This window comes from Jaculus jaculus, chromosome 17, assembly GCF_020740685.1.
Source record: "Jaculus jaculus isolate mJacJac1 chromosome 17, mJacJac1.mat.Y.cur, whole genome shotgun sequence".
NCBI lineage: Eukaryota > Metazoa > Chordata > Mammalia > Rodentia > Dipodidae > Jaculus > Jaculus jaculus.
This window is the reverse complement of record NC_059118.1, coordinates 52,388,436-52,404,253: the sequence shown is the minus strand read 5'-3', so window position 1 is coordinate 52,404,253 and position 15,818 is coordinate 52,388,436. Positions and strand designations below refer to the sequence as shown.

The following is a 15,818-nucleotide window of genomic DNA, read 5'->3' as shown; positions in this document are numbered from 1 at the left end:
CAGGCCAGACTCACAGCTGTGACAATGAAAGCTTGTTGACATCTTGGGCAGTAAGGAAGCAGAGAAGTAGGGCCGCCCTGTCAGCCTCAAGGCCTGTCCTCCAAGCCACCCACCTCCTGGCCCCACCCCTGAAAGGTTCCACAGCCTCTCAAAACCGCACCACTAGCTGGACACCAAGTGTTCGAAGACAGAAGCCCATGGGGGTATTTCAGACTGTCACAGCGCCCCTCCCTTTCCCTAGTGACATGCCTTACCACCGTGCTGCTGGACATGTGGGTGGTACTTGGAACAGTTCAAGGAGAACAAGACAAAATGTGTCTAGAAAGCAGTCATTAACAGAGTCTTCGCTCAGTGGTTATCTTCAAATTAATGACCAAGGTACATAATCACTGTTGTGTTAACTCAAAATTCATCATTTTCTTATTTATTAAAAATGCTCTCAGAGTGGAAAAAAAGTACATTGTGGGTGAAAACTACCAACTGTATTTTGGTAGTTTTCACCCACAATGTACTTTTTATCCAATCAGTTTAACTAAATAATGCAACTGAATTATTAGCAAACAAACCAAGTGACTTCTTTTTCTTTTTAATGCCAGTCTCGTCTCTAAAAGCATACAGTTTATTCTGTACTGGAAGCAGAACAGAAAGGAGTGGTCCCCACCCCTCCATGGCCACTTCTGTTAGGAACAACAGATGGCCTATGTCAGCAATGACGGCCAAGGCCCTCTCTGTGTCTCTGTCTATGCCTGGAGCTCAGATCACCAGCGTCCACTTCTTTCCGTAGGAGTGCACTGGGCCACCTTGGTCCTCAGAGTTCCCTTTGGGCTGGAAGGACAATTGCTTTAGAGTCATCTGTAGCACTTCTCACTGCATAATCATATGCCTCCAATCTCTCTGTAAGTTCTATTTTAGGTCCTAACTCCAGTCTCTTCCACTTTCTTATAACAAAGTGATTTGCGCCACGTGGACTGGGTGAAATCGTATTTGAGCATTTGGAGCGAGCTTCAAGCCTACATCAGGGAGCACCACACCACAGGTCTTACTTGGAGCAAGACAGTAAGTACCAGGCCCTTATATGAAAAGGCCATAAAATACTTATAAAATATGTATGTCCTGTGACCTAAGAATCTTATGGTTTAGAATTTACCTCAGGGAAAAGATGGGCTAAAATGAACAAGAGAAACTTTATGAGATCTGGGAACTGCCTTCTGGAATGCACAAAGAAACGGTTGTCGATGGTAAAGATAGAAAGAGAATTACCGGCCTTAAAGAACAAAGTTATGTCAATTCCAGGAAAATGGATGGAATTATAGAGACCGTCATGTTCAGTGAAATAAACCAGACCCAGAAAGACAAACATCTCGTGTTTCCTCTCAAGAAAAAGTCTAGATTTTAAAACAGAAAAAAAAGGCAAGAAAATAGAATGGAGCTGTTTGGGAATAGGAAGGAGGACCAGTAGGAAGGGGAAGGGAAACAGGAGAGGATAATGGGGAATGAATGCAATCAAAGTACATGATATGTAATATATGAAGCTTATTATTTTGAAATTTAATAGATTCTACTAAGAAAAAAGAATGGAAAAATAATTCGCCAAGGTTTTTCCACAGACATCAGTAACAACATAGGTGGTGATTGCATGGAAAATGCTAAACTCAAGCACAGTTTACAAGCACGAATGAGGCTTGTATGTGAAGAGACTATGATCAAAATTTAAGAGAATGTGGAGGCTTGAAAACAGAGGTAGAATGATAAATAAAATGTTTATGTGAGACCTAATTTCCCTTTTGATATGTTAAAGTTTGCTGATCAATAGTTATGAATCACTAGGTAACCCTAACACACTGTGCCTTGGCAGTGAGGGCAATCCCAGGAGCAGTCACAGGTCTCTTCCTGCTTAATTTCCATGTTCAAAGCCAGTGTGATGCTGCTCTTCTCCAGTCTTGTTCCTGAGTCTTCCCTGACTTGCTGCGCGTCCCAGCAATCCGTGCGCCTTGTGGTTCCCTGTACAGGGGCATTGCTCGAGCAACCCAGATGAAGCTGTTGTTTCCAAACTTACTGTACTCATATTGTTCTCCCTCCACTGTGAGGTCCTGGATATGTGCTGTGTTGTGCAACCTGAGTCTCCCTCATCTGGGCTTCATGCCTGACCCTGAGCATGACATCTTTGAGAAACTTCTCAGCCCTCCCCACCAGGATGGGTAGTTCTCTCCTACTATTGCTTTCTTTCTCTTTCAAATGTGTGTGTGTGTGTGTGTGTGTGTGTGTGTGTGTGTGTGTGTTCGTGTGATGCACGTGTATGAGGCCAGAAGGCAGTCTAGAGTGTCAGCTCGCAGGAGCGCTATCTACCTCATTGCTCTAGAACTCACCAATTAGGCTAGACTGGCTGGCCAGTGAGCCCCAGGGATCCACCTGTCCCTGTCTCCCCAGTGCTAAGATCACAAATGCACTGTACCATGCCCACATTTTCCCATGGGTTCTGTGGATCAAACTCAGGTCACCATGTTTGTGAAGCAACCACTTTAAAGGTTAAGCTATTTCCCAGCCCATGTTTCTTGAGCATTCATCAGTTCCAGTCCATAGTTTATGTAATTGTAATTTTCTGTGTACTTTAGGAGCTTCTTTGACTAAAATTCATCTTTAGCCAGGCATGGTGGTGCACACCTTTAATCCCAGCACTCGGGAGCAGAGGTAGGAAGATTGCCATGAGTTCAAGGCCGCCCTGAGACTACATAGTGAATTCCAGGTCAGTCTGAGCTAAAGTGAGACCCTACCTTGGGAAAAAGAAAAAAAGTAACTGTATCTCCAGCCCCTAATATAGTGCCTGACATATGTAAGTGCTCAGTAAATGGTCTGAATTACAGTGTGAGACAGGGACCTGCAGGATCTCCTTGCCATAGGGACTTTCTGCACTTGCTTCCCATGAAAATACCCTCCCTTAAAAATAATTAACATTGGGCTGGAGAGATGACTTAGTGGTTAAACGCTTTCCTGTGAAGCCTAAGGATCCTGGTTCAAGGCTCGATTCCTCAGGACCTACATAAGCCAGACGCACAAGGTGGTGCATGCATTTGGAGCTCATTTGCAGTGGCTGGAGACCCTGGTGTGCCCATATTCATTCATTCATTCTCCCTCCCTCTCTCTCTCTCTCTCTCTCTCATTCTCTCTCTCTCTCTCTCTTCCCCCCCTTTCCCTCTCTGTCTGTCTGTCACTCTCAAATAGATTTAAAAAAAAAAGAAAAATGATTACCATTTAGGGGTGTCTAACCTTTTGACATTGTGACACAATGTTGTCATCTACAAAGTTCACACTCAACAGTCACACAATTGAATTACAAAACAAAATCACAAAAATAAAAATCTCAATGTTTTAAGTAAGTTTACAGTTCTGGGGTGGGCCACATTCATAGCAATCCAGGCCACTTACAGTCTGTGGGTTGGACAGTCCTGACTGATAGTCAGTTGTCTAGTAGCAAACATGTGAATCCCAGAGGTCAAACTCTCACTCTGCCATGAACTGTGCCCATTCTCCAACTTTGGCAAATACTAACATCAGTGCAGTATGCTCAATGCTGAGGTGGCTTGTGAGTTTTCAGAGGAATATGGAATCTCTACATATGTTCCTAGCCAGGTATTCAATGCTAACATTTTTAGAAGAAAGCTGACAAACATTTGCAGAGTTTTAATAAGGAATAGGATGTGGATCGGTGGGTGCTTTTATGGACTAATTGGAATTACTCTTCATCCATTTCAAATGAGAGACTGTTTTGTTATAGATCAGAGTGTCATGAAAAGGAATTGTCACATCTTTGCCATGGAGATAGATATCATTACAGAATAGCAGACTGAAAAGCAGAAGTCCTTGGATCCGTTATTATTTCATGACAGACAAGTTCAAGGGGAATGAGGATCCATTTGCAGGAAAAATTGTCAACAAATGCTAATGCTTCAGTGCTACCCATAGAAAATGAGCAAAAGAATTCTTTTAGAGGGTTTGGATGTCTTCAATATGCTGAACAAAGTTGAGTGATTTTGTGTATGGGTAGAAAAGAGAAGCACTGATTATAGAAAAAAAATAAATGTAGCTGTTTTCCTTTGTCCTAGAGCAAATACCTATTTTATTATGTTCATTAGAAATATATGCTTCTGCTTCTGGAAACCATAGATGCAGCTCAGTGGAAGAGTGCTCACCTAGCATACACGAGACTCAGTTCAATATCCATCATGAGACAGAGAGAAAGATGGGAGAGGAGGAAATGAGAAGAGGAGGAGGAAGAAAAGGAGGTGACAGTGACTTTCATACTTTTAAATATGTGTTTGTTTGTTTATTTATTTATGACAGAAAAAGAGACAGATAGAGAAAGAAAAGGGCCTCCAGCCACTGCAAATGAGCTTCAGATGCATATGCCACCTGTGCATCTGGCTTACATGGGTCCTGGAGAATCAAACCTGAGTCCTTAAGGTTCACAGGCAAGCACCTCAACTGCTAAGCCATCTCTCCAGTCCTTTTCAAACTTTTTAATATAACTCATGGAAAGAAATACATTCCACATTCACACTACATATGCATAATATGAAAACAAGTTTCACAAAACTTCTTTCTCTTACCTCATACAATGCATTCAGATATTTATATCACTTTTGATGAAGTTCTGGCTGAGACTCACAAAATTGACTTCATGGGCTACTAATACATCACATTCCAAACTGAAGTGAATTTTTGTTGAATTTAAAGTGTATTAAAGAAAGTGCTATAAGATATGTGTTATGTTTGCACAAAATGTAACTGACCTAAGGAGCATACATGAGGCCTGTGAATTGCCACACTGATGGCAGCTGCTGTTGACTGGGTACATCAATAGTCACGGGAACTCTCTTCACAGTGTGGGGTGGTGGTATTTGTCTTAGGGGTTTTGTGTGTGTGTGTATGTGTGTGTGTATGTGTGTGTGGTATGTGTGTGGACATGCAGAGCTCAGAGGAAGACATCAAGTGTTCTCCACTATTGCTCATCTGCCTTTTTTCCTTGAGCCAGGCTCCTTCACTCGATCTGCAGCTCACCATTTCTCAGCTAGCACGGCTGCCAGTGAGCCGCAGCACTAACTTTTCATGTGGGTGCTGGAGACTGAACGTGGGTCTCGTGTTGGCACAGCATGTTCCTTATCCACTGAACGATCTCCCCAGCCTGACTCAGAAGCTCTTAAAAGCCCGTCACATCCTCACAGACATGGTCCACTGCAACACTGCTCACACCACAACCAAGCCGCTCAAGTACCTGGAGTAACTAGGTTTTGTTTTATTTTCAAGTTGGATTTGCACTTTGTGGAAGTTTTAGTGTGCTGTTTAAGGCGCTTCTTTCCAAGGGTGCATTGCACTGAGACATAGCCATGACCCTGATTTTGCCATTGGAAATGAATTGGCTGGTTCTGGTCATCTAACCCTGGCCTTCAGAGACAGCTGTGCCGGGCAGCTGTGCCAGGCAGCTGCCACTCTGTCCATTTGTCACTGAGGAATGTAAAGCTGTGAGAGCAGGCATTCTGTGGGCTGGGCCTGGAGAGGCTGTGTGCTGTGTGCACACGTGTGCTGGGTGGGGCGCAGAGGTGTTGAGGGGCGAGGGAAGCCACTGGGGAGGCATCCGTCTGGAATCTCTCATTCCGTTGCTGTCGTCCATGGAATCTATCCTCTCTCTGGGCTTCTCTCTCACTGACCTAGGCAGATGTCTAGACCTGAAACTGGGGGCTGTTTTCCATTAGTTTTCTTCTTGGGGAGTCTTCACATTACTTTATGTTGTTTCCTCTGCACCGAAGTTCAAATACGCCATTTGTTGAATAAGTTGATCTTTGGGTACAACCTGATGGAGACGTGGTGTTGTCTTTACCTTCACATTGCTGGGACAAAAGACCCCTGACTGGTATACACAGGTACAGACCAAGTAGTTACAGTAAAAGGCTAAGGGCAAGGAACGACACATATGGTTCCATGGTGATGTTTTCTAGACAAGCACATGGACCTAAATTGGGACACCAAGCACCCATGCATAATAGCACGTGTAGTGGAACACACATGCAATCCCAGCACTGGTGAGACAGACAGAATCCCCCGGGCTCGCTTGCTAGCTAGTGCAGCTGAACTTGCCAAGTCTGCATTCAGTGAGAGGCCCTGTCTCCAAAGCAGTAAGACGGAGAGCGCCCGAGTGAGACTTCTGAATTTGAGCCCCAGACTTCACATGCATTGCTCACATGTGTACATGCAAGCACACACATGTGCGTCTGCAGAATTGCATTCACACACTCATAGCACATACACATGCAAAAAAAAAAAAAAAATCCAAGGCCTCATTCTTAGCCTTGCTATGACTGACATAATTGACTTTGTTCTATGAACTGCCAAGATCACCAAACAAGTATTCTGCTTTGTGTGACTCCAACCAAGGGTTGTGGAAAGAACCCCCAGACAAGATAAACAGGGTGATTTTACTCACTTTCTGGTGTTGACTTGTTCATATGTCTCTATGCTGTCCTGGATTTCTGAACTAGGGTGCAACTATTTGTAAAGTAAAATAAAACAACACGGATGGATGGATGTAAAGACTTAGAAGGGCTGGGAGGTGGCTCACTTGGTAAAGTGCTTGCCATGTGCTCATGTAAAAGCTGGACATGGCCACGTATACCTGGAGTTCAAGCACGATGGAGATGGAGGCAGCAGAAGCCCTGGGGCTCCCTGGCTAGCTAGCCTAGGCAAACCAGTGAACTCCAGGTTCATTGAGAAATGACCTTGTCTCAAAATATAAGGTGGAGGACTGGAGAGATAGCTTAGTGATAAGGCACTTGCCTGCAAAGCCTAAGGACCCAGGTTCGATTCCCAAGTACCCACATAAGACAGAGTCACAAGGTGGCACTTGCTTGTGGGGTTCATTTGCAGTGCCTGGAGGTCCTGGAGCACCCATTCTCTCTATCTGCCTTTCCCTCCCTCTCTCTCTCAAATAAATGAATAAATAAATAAAATATAAGAATAGTTGGGGAATCCATCCCACATAGGCCTCTGGCCTCCACACACACATGAACACACATATGTGCACATGCATGCATACCACAAACACATATCATATATATATATATATATATATATATATATATATATGTAATAATGAGTCCTTTTATTAAAACAGAGTCTCATGTGTACCAGGCTAGCCCCCAGCTTACTACATAGCTGAGACTAACCTTGAATTCCTGATCTTCATGCCTCCACCTCCCAAGTGCTGGGGTTACAGGCATGGCCACTACACCCAGCTGAGTCGTGGTTCTTCATAATGTGAATTTTGTTGTTGTTGTTGTTGTTGTTTTCCAAAGTAGGGTCTCGCTCTAGCTCGGCCTGACTTGGAATTCACTCTGTGTTCTCAGGATGGCCTCAAACTCATGGCAGTCCTCCTACCTCTGCCTCTGGAGTGCTGGGATTAAAGGCGTGCACCACCACGTCCGGCTAATGTGAATTTTTTTAAGTGTGCCTGCTGTATATACTCATTGCCATCCATCATAACCCCCCCTGGAGCAACAAGGAAAATGCAAGTCATTGGTTGACAATATATAGAAGGTGAAGTTTTATTTTCCCAGAACAAGACACTTTAGGATCACAACTTCTTTTTTTCCAGGTAGCTGTTCCTTCTTGACCTATTTCTAATTATGAAGGCCAAATGTCCATTAACAATGTGAAAGTTTAATCATTTGCTTTTGATCCAATTAAAAATTGCCCAAGGGTATCCTGACTTGCTATAAATAATGTAGACTCTGGAGCATGTCATTAAATATGTATGTCCTGTAGTTTTGCAAGGCAACTGGGCTCTCTGAGTCCCTCCTGATATTTACAAAACAACTTTTCTCAGCCTCTTATATCTGAATTTTCATTTAGAACTTGTGCTAAGCCTATGCGTCCAGTTTACTGATCAAAGTGAGTGGCATAGCCTTGGATGGTATGTGAGAGGTCTGGGTCCCAAGGCTCACTGCTCTACCTGTTGTCCCCAGTGTGACTGTCACCACTGCACCCAGTGCATTAAAGACATGTAGCACTTCTTGGGCCTTGGCCTTTCTTTGGGAGCCTGTGGCAGACAGTTACAAAGAGCCCCTGACTTACAATGAGTCAGCTTTAGATTTGTCGTTGCTTTGTTGCTGTTTTGGTTGTTTGATGCATTGCCTTGCCATATAACCATGGCTTGCCTTGAATTCACTACGTGGTCCCACCTCTGCCTCTTGAGCACCGAGTTACAAATGTGTGCCACTATGCCTGGTTCAAAGGTTCTGAGTTTGGGGGTTGTTTTGTTTTGTGCTGTTGGGAAGGGAGCATGAGGCTTAAGCTTGCTAGGCAAGTGCTCTGCGCCCTGAGCTACATTCCCAGCACTCAAGATTTTCAACTCGAGGATGCTGCAAAAACCATAGGCCATTCAGTAGAAACTGTGCCTTGAGTTTTGAATGAGGATCTTTCCCAGACTAGCAAAAAACACCACAATCTCTGTCTCTCACAGCCGGACCAGAGGGGACACCACCTCTGCACCGTGCCGTGCCGTAGGCTCAGGCTATGAAGTCCATTTACACCTCACTATATTTGCAGCATGTGGTAGATTTGCCAAGATGTCATTCCAGGGTGGGGCAAGGGGTACCCGTACTTGCCTGTCCCAGGGAAGAGGCATCCTGCTCAGAGGGGGTCAAAGTAGTTAACACACAAAGAACCCCAAGGGTCCAGATAGAGGCAGGCTGGAAATGGCTGTGAGGTCACCTCACAGAGCTCACCCGGCTACTCCAGCATCGCCGAAGCAGCTCCCATGCACAACACTCGGGGAAAGGTACAAAGCATTCAAGGACAGGAAGTGACATTGTAGGAGAAGCTGTCATCCATGGAAACACACATTTCAGCTGAGGAACATGCAAGGAACACCACGGGATGGTGCAGGGTGAGCTCTGGACTAGGGATAAAAAAGCACAAGGCTTGCAGAGGCCAGGAAGTCAGAGAAGGCGCACACCATCCTATAGGCAGTGTGGTCTTGGGCCAACAAATACTCAGGCCCTTGCTGAACATCTCAGAATATTAGGCCCCACCCAAGAGCTCCTGATAACAACCACCATGTTAAAAAGATACTCCAGGGGTTGGGGAGATGGCTTAGCACTTAAGCTTTTGCCTGTGAAGCCTAAAGACTCTAGTTGGAGGCTCAGTTTCCCCAAGACCCACTTAAGCTAGATGCACAAGGTGGCTCATGCATCTGGAGTGTGTTTGCAGTGGCTGGAGGCCCTGGTGCACCCATTCTCTCTCTTTCTCTTTCACTCTCTCTTTCCCTCTTTCTCTCTGTGTCTGTCTGTCACTCTCAAATAAATAAATAAAAATTTTTAAAAATTTAAAGATATTCCAGGGCTTGAGAGATGACTTAATAGCTAAGGAGCTTGCCTGCAAAGCCAAAGGACCCAGGTTCGATTCTCCGGGACCCACGTACGCCAAATGCACAAAGTGGTGCATGTGTCGAGAGTTCATTTGCAGTGGAGGGAGGCCCTGCTACTCCTATTCCCTCTCTCTCTGCCTCTTTCTATTTCAAATCAATCAATAAATAAATTTTAAAATATCTTTTTTTATTTTTTATTAATTAGTTTTGTATTCAGAAAATACAGTCAGTTTGGTCCCATTAATAGGCTCATCCGTGACCTACCCCCTCCCCTCGGCCCCTCCTTGTTCAGGTAAATGGTTCATGCATTGTGGCGTTAGCCCACAGTTATGGGTAGGATAAATGTCTCTGCATATCATGACCCAACATGTGGCTCTGACATTCTTTCCGCCCCCTCTTCCGCAAAATTTCCCTGAGCCATGTTGGGTTCATTTTTGTTCTGCTTCAGTGATGATGTGTTGGGGGCCTCTGAGGCTCTGGCTCTCTGATTTGGTAGGAGCTGATTTTTCTCTGTGTTGATCTCCTTCCCCCTTGTGCTGGTATCCGGTTCATCAGGAAAACAGCACCCTTAGATTCTCCAAGAGATTTTTGTTCATATTCAAGCTTGAAAAGTCATGTCCTAATATGTTTCTATTGGGCCAAAGAAACTATTATGGAGATATTGCTCATTTTCTTCCTCCATGTATTTAGTATTTCACTGACTTACCACCACTTGTTGGCTACCTGTCATGGAAAAAGCACATACCAAGTAGATGTTGCAGTTTCTGCCATCAAGAAGCACCATTTTTCTTGTGGTTTCTCAAGGTAGGGTCTTGCTCTAGCCCGGGCTGACCTGGAATTCACTATGTAGTCTCAGGCTGGCCTCAGACTCACAACGATCCTCCTACCTCTGCCTCCTGAGTGCTGGGATTAAAGGCGTGCACCACCACAACTGGCTAAGAATCAGCATTTTAACATGATACAGAAACAAATACAGTAGCATGAAGCTGCAGTGGAGTATCAGCCTTGCTAATGAGACCCTCGGGCAGCAGAGGCCACCCTTGATTTGGGTCTTGAAGGGTGAAAAGGAGTTTCTGAGGCAGATAATCAAGGAAGACGTAATTCTGGGCAGAGAGTTTGCAATTGCACCTAGGGTTATAAACAGTTTATAAAGACAGATCTGAAAAGCTAACGGTTGTGCGTTGCTGGGGAAGGCCAGTTGGGACTTGATGCTACCCCTGGATGATGTGCTAAGATTGGGTCATATGCAGGAAGCAAGGTTGTTACTCTTACTGCAGGTTGTTAAGCAGCGAGTTACTTTTCTAAAAAAAAATTTCATAATTTATTTTTATTTATTTATTTGAGAAAGAAGCAGAAAGAGAGAGAGAAAATGGGCATGCCAGGTCCTCCTGCCAACGCAACTAAAATCCATGTGCATCTGGCTTACATGGGTACCAGGGAATTGAACCTGGATCCTCAAGCCAAGCAGGCAAGTGCTTTAACCACTAAGCCATCTCTCCAGCCCCAGAAAATCACTTTTTGTGAGCAATGATTTGAATTGCATATGGACCTAAGCAGGGAAGAGATGTGAGACTTTAGTAGATGTCTAGTGATTAGTATGTGACCCAAAGTGTGACAATGCCACTGATTTGTAGGCAAAGGTGGTGGGATTTTGGAAGGAAAAGTAGTGGACAGATCAAATCTGAGCAAAAAGTTCTAATCTGGCTTTCTGGGAAGATCGTCTTTGCGTCAGTAAATGCAGCAAGTCCACAAGAACTGCTGCAAGAAGCGGAATTCTGCTCTGCCGTGCGGAGGAGCCGCTGAGACGGCGGGACAGCCAGCGTCCAGGGTCCAGCTGCAGAGAAGTAGCAGCTGGGAGAGATGAAGGTCCAGAACTCACTCTGGGGAGGAGGAGGGGGGCCAATACACACGCCAGGAACCGCCTGTCTAGAAATTCACTTAAACAGAGGAGAGGGTGGAAAGAGAAAGACCAGACATCAGGCCTACGGGACCCCTGTGCTTGGAGAATGGGGTAAGTCTATCAAGGAGACAAAGAAGATAATGAGGGGAGTAGAAAAATGGAAGGATAGGCTGGAAGGGGATGAACTTTGAAAGGCTGCCATCCTTCAGTGGATTGTTAATTTTGACTGTTCATTTGGTTCAAAAAATGCCTGGGGCACTAGGCGTGGTGGCTCACGCCTTTATTCCCAGCACTTGGGAGGCAGAGGTAGGAGGATTGCCATGAGTTCGAGGCCACACTGAGACTCCACAGTGAATTCCAGGTCAGCCTGGGCTAGAGTGAGACCCTACATTGAAAAACCCAAGAAAACAAAAATTGCCTGGGGGCTGGAAAGATTGCTAAGTGGTTAAGGTACATGCCTGCAAACTCTAACAAACTGGATTCAATTCCCTAGTACCCACATAAAGCCAAATGCACAAAGAGGCGCATGCATCTGGAGCTCATTTGTAGCAGCGGTTGGAGGCCCTGATGAGCCCATTCTCTCTGCCTCTGTCTCTCTCTCTCTCTCTCTCTCCTTACAAATAAATAAATAAAGTATTTTTAAATGCCTAGGGCATTAGTAGGGTATTTGGGTGTACCCTTGAGGACATTTCCAGAGAGGGAAAGTAAGGAGGGAAGATCTACCCTAAGTTTGGGTGCCACCATCCTATGGCCTTGGGTCCTAGACTAAATATAAGGTGAAGAATTAGAAAGTCAGCCAGCCAAGTGTCAGCATTTCCCTTTCTCTGCTTCCTGGCCCACTCAGAGTGAGCAAGCGCTCACTGCCACCACCACGAGCCTCCTGCCACCATGCCTTCCCACCATCATGGTGGGCTGTATCCCCTTAAAGCATGAGCCCAAACCTTTCCTCCCTCATGTTGCTTTAGCTGGGCATCTTATCACAGGAATGGGAAAGTGACTAATACCTCCAGGATGGCCTTGGGGGAGGTGGGAGGTAGATGCAACTTTATAGAATTGAGGAATGAAAGTTTTCACATCTTATCTCTTGATTATTTATGGACCAGTTGTCTAATTTGATGGATTCTTTCTTATAGCTTCAATTTCTGCCCAGAACTTTTATGATAAATGTAGACTACTGCAGATTTTATTTTGAGCTGCATCAGATGCTCAGTAGAATATATGCAGGTCTGTAGCAATCACATATCTTCAATTTCATCTAATGTTAAGAAAACTGAAAAAAACTATGAGGCTTTATATTTTACATTTAGAACTATTCTTATTATCTCATAAATACCTTTGAGCTTTAGTGGTCATTGTGACATAATAATGTATAAACATTTTAGAGTATTTAATTCTCACTCTTCATAAATCAAAACAGTAGTAGCTTTTAAACCTGTCGAGCTTAACAGTCAAGATTATTCTATTTGCTAGAACTTTCTCATATCCAAAAACTCAGACTCTCTAATCCTGAAGGCTCAGAAGCTAATCCTTATTCCTAATTTATTTAAACCATTACCCTGGGAATATTTTAGTAGGATGAGTTTATTTAAAATCTTCCTAATTCAAGCTGGGCATGATGGCTGGAATCCCAAGACTGGGAAGCTAAGGCAAAAGGATTGCTGCAAGTTTGAAGCCAGACTGGGTTACATAAGAGGACCTTGTCTCAAAATTAAGTTGATAAAAAAATTTAAGAAAGAAAAGAAGAAGGCTGGAGAGATGGCTTAGCAGTTAAGGGGCTTACCTGTGAACCTAAGGACCCAGGCACAATTCCCCAGGACCCACGTAAGCCAGATGCACGAGGTGTTACATGCGTCTGGAGTCAATCTGCAGTGAGTAGAGGCCCTGGTGTGCCCACTCTCTCTCTCTGTCTGCCTCTTTCTTTCTCTGTCAAATAAATAAAAATTAAAAAAGAAGAGAGGGAAGGAGGGAGGGGAAAGAGGCAGACAGAGAAGGAAGAAAAGAAGGGAGGGAAGGAGGGAGGAAGGAAGGAAGGAAGGAAGGAAGGAAGGAAGGAAGGAAGGAAGGAAGGAAGGAAGGAAGGAAGGAAGGAAGGAAAGAAGGGAAGTTTCTCAGTGCTGTGACCAAATACTTGACAAAAAGCAACTTAGAGAAGGAGAGGAAAGGTTAGTTTCAACTCACAGTCTGAGGGCATACAGTCCATTACGTCAGGGAAGACATGGCGCAGGGGTGTGAAGCAGCTGGCCACGTCCAGGTTGTAGTCAAGAAGCAGAGAGCAATGAATCCTGGTGCTCAACCACCTTCCCCTCCTTGTCCAAGCCAGGAGCCAACTCATGGGAAGCCACCTCCACCTTAGTCCCAGATATGCCCAGAGTGTTGTTGGTACGGGGATTCTAACCCCCATCAAGTTGATAACTGACATTAACAATCACAAGAGATAAGTTTCCCTGGTTCATAATGTTGATAGCCATGGTGTAACTGAGGATGCCCTGGCATCCAGTCTTTCCTCCACCAGCTGCTGGGATGATCAGGAGAGTGTGGTTTAAGGGGGTGAGCAGAAGCACCGCAACATTTATTGGTTTATTTTCCATTGCTATGTCAAAACACTTGGGGCTACGTACTATATAAACAAAGACTGGGAAGGCTCATCTCTTTTGCCTCTGGTGAAATGCCGCTTGGCTGTGGCACAACAGGACAAATGACATGATGAAAGCGCCTGTAGGTAAGAGAGGTCGCATGATGGTGATGACCCCCCAGTGACGTGATTGCCTCTCATTAAGCCCCCATCTCTTAGAAATCTCCTCACCCCTCACAGTCCCCACACTAGGGACCAAGCTCCCAGCATATGCTCCTTTGGGGACACGGTCAATGACAGCCAAAGAATTGCAGGCTGTGTGACGGGAGTAGCTCACGGCCCAGTGCAGGAGCCTCCGGTTTCTGTTCTCTGCCGCAGTGCCTCCACTCTGGTCCAGCTCGCGTCTCCCTGCTGCCTGGGCCTGGGCGGCTCGGGCAGCACTGCCAAGGCTCGATGGGCCCCTCGCTGTCCCTCCCTCCCTCCCGCCCCACCTCTGAGCGAGAGGAGAGCAGAGCAGAGAAAGCCTTCGCCCTGCTTTCCAGGATACCGTGGAGAAAAGCGTCATCCTTCCATAGAAGTGAAGTTTACCCTTTCAACCCGCCAAAATCCATCAAGGCCACCTTCAGCAAGAGCGAGTGCTTCAAGTAACACTCTTTTCAGCCCGGAGAAGTGGAATAGCATAGAAAGATATAAATGGTGATTTGATGTGTATGTTTTTGTAAATCGATCTGAGTGATACTTTGTTGTGTTGTTTTGGGCAGCACTGGGATCCGCTGAGCTATATCCCCAGCCCTGGAAGACAAGTCTAAAAGACGTTGTTCTCTGAGTAGCGGTGTAATAAATGTCCAGTGTCAGGAAGCGGCACTTTGAAAGCCAATATTAGTGTGTTGTCCCTAGCATTCCTTTTGTTTGTTTAATGACTGTGTTCATGTCCCCTGCTTCTAGAACCCCTTTTCTCTTTCACTTCCCTGGGTCAAATCCAATCCATCCTTCAAGGTATGTCTCTCAAAGTAATGTCTCTCAAAGCATGTCAGCTCTCCACATGTCAGCCTGTCCTGCCCCAATCCATCCTTCAAGGTGTGTCTCAAGTAATCTTGTTTCTCAGAGCGTGTCAGCTGTCCATGCGTCAGCCTGTCCTGCCCCAGTCCAGCAGGTGCTCCCTCTCTCCTCAGAAGATTCTAGACATCTGCACTTGCTTTATGCTACTGAGCATTTTCTGCATGGTACATCAGCAATCTAGGTACTGGGGAGATGCCTCCATCAGTAAGGAGTTTGCCTTGAAAGAATGAGGGCCCGAGTTCAATCCCCAGTGCCCACATAAAAAAAATGTGACTGTACACGCCTGCAATCCAGCACTGTGAAGACAGACAGCCTCCTGGAACTCACTGGCCAGCTAGCCTAGCCCAGTTGTTGAGCATTCAGCCAACCAAAGACCCTGCCTCAAAAAGAGATGAGCAGGATTCCTGAGACCAACACCCAGGATTGAACTCTGTCCTCCACACACACCCACACACACTTGTGCACACACTATATGCATGACTATACACTGTGCCCACACATATACACAGAATAAAGAAATGCTCAGTAATCTAGTCATGTCAGTAAATGTTTATGAGGAAGCTGCTATTTCTCAGGTCCTACGTGATGCTCCTTGCTGGTGACGCTGAGATGAAGAGGAGGAGGATGACCAAGTCCAAGTTCACCTGTCCTGTCCAGGCAGACAATGATGTTTCTCTCCCCCAGGGCTCACCGAAAACTCTCCTGAGTCAACCTGGACTCTGCAGCCGTGACTCTGCCCGGGGGGCTCTGAAATCCATGCTGTCCACACACTTTTGCTTAATCCAAAGTATCCATTCATGATCACATTTCCCCAAATGAAACTTAAACATTTTATTCCATTAACTACGGGCCATGTTCATTGTTCAAGACCT

At 45.3% G+C, this 15,818-nt stretch overlaps 1 protein-coding gene across 2 annotated transcripts in view; it reads left to right on the top strand.

Moving 5' to 3' along the window:
- Nucleotides 1-15,818, top strand: part of LOC101601471 (cyclase associated actin cytoskeleton regulatory protein 2) — a 314,827-nt gene that overhangs the window by 262,393 nt on the left and 36,616 nt on the right. For both annotated transcript variants that reach the window (XM_045137016.1, XM_045137017.1), the window contains one exon: nt 951-1,056. In XM_045137016.1, the coding sequence (XP_044992951.1) occupies nt 951-1,056 (106 nt within the window). The remainder of the gene's footprint in view (nt 1-950; nt 1,057-15,818) is intronic.